This window comes from Neopelma chrysocephalum, unplaced genomic scaffold, assembly GCF_003984885.1.
Source record: "Neopelma chrysocephalum unplaced genomic scaffold, ASM398488v2 Primary Assembly neopelma1_232, whole genome shotgun sequence".
In the NCBI taxonomy this organism is placed as follows: Eukaryota; Metazoa; Chordata; class Aves; order Passeriformes; family Pipridae; genus Neopelma; species Neopelma chrysocephalum.
Genome location: NW_020897894.1, coordinates 123722 through 124319, shown reverse-complemented (window position 1 = coordinate 124319; position 598 = coordinate 123722). Strand labels below are relative to the sequence as shown.

Sequence of the window (598 nt, the reverse complement as noted above, 5' to 3'; positions counted from 1 at the left end):
TCAGTGAAAAGACTTTATTGAGGAGGAGGAGGAAAGAAAAAAAGGGTGAAGGGGGGGACGCCGGGGACCGGCCCCGGGCGGGCGTGACGTCGTAGGGCGGGGTGTGACGCAACAGCGCAGCGCGGTCCTTCCATCCAGGCGCATCGGTGGGAGCGGGACCCGCCCCCCGTCCTACCTGCACCGGCCGCCCCGGAGCGAGCGGCGGGTGAGGCGGGTGAGCAGCACCTTCACCCGGCCCCAGTGCGAGCGCCCGTCCTGCCGGCACAGGGGGGAGTCAGCGGGGAGGGACCCGCGGGACCCCCGCCCGCCGCGCCCCGACCCCCCCCGGCCGTACCTTGTCCGGTGCCGGGGCACCCGCCCCGCTCTCGGAGGGGTCCAGCAGGCTGGGGGAGCTGGCAGAGTGCCCCCACATCCTCCGGCACGGCTCGGGGGCTGCACGGGGGGGGGAGGACAAAGCTGTCAGGGTCTGGGGTCCTGCCGTCCCACATCCCACCCGGATCACCCGGTGCCTGATCCTGCCATTCCTGCATCCCACCCCTCTCACCTGGTGGCTGATCCCGCCACTCCCGCATCCCACCCCTCTCACCTGGTGCCTGAT

At 72.2% G+C, this 598-nt stretch overlaps 1 protein-coding gene across 1 annotated transcript in view; it reads right to left on the bottom strand.

Moving 5' to 3' along the window:
- CUNH8orf58 (chromosome unknown C8orf58 homolog) overlaps positions 1 to 598 on the bottom strand; it is a 2240-nt gene continuing 1642 nt past the window's right edge. Inside the window, exons 4-5 of the mRNA XM_027703517.1 lie at positions 335 to 432; positions 1 to 255 (exon numbers count right to left, since the gene is read on the bottom strand). Of these exons, the coding sequence (XP_027559318.1) occupies positions 172 to 255; positions 335 to 432 (182 nt within the window). The 3' untranslated portion in view covers positions 1 to 171. The remainder of the gene's footprint in view (positions 256 to 334; positions 433 to 598) is intronic.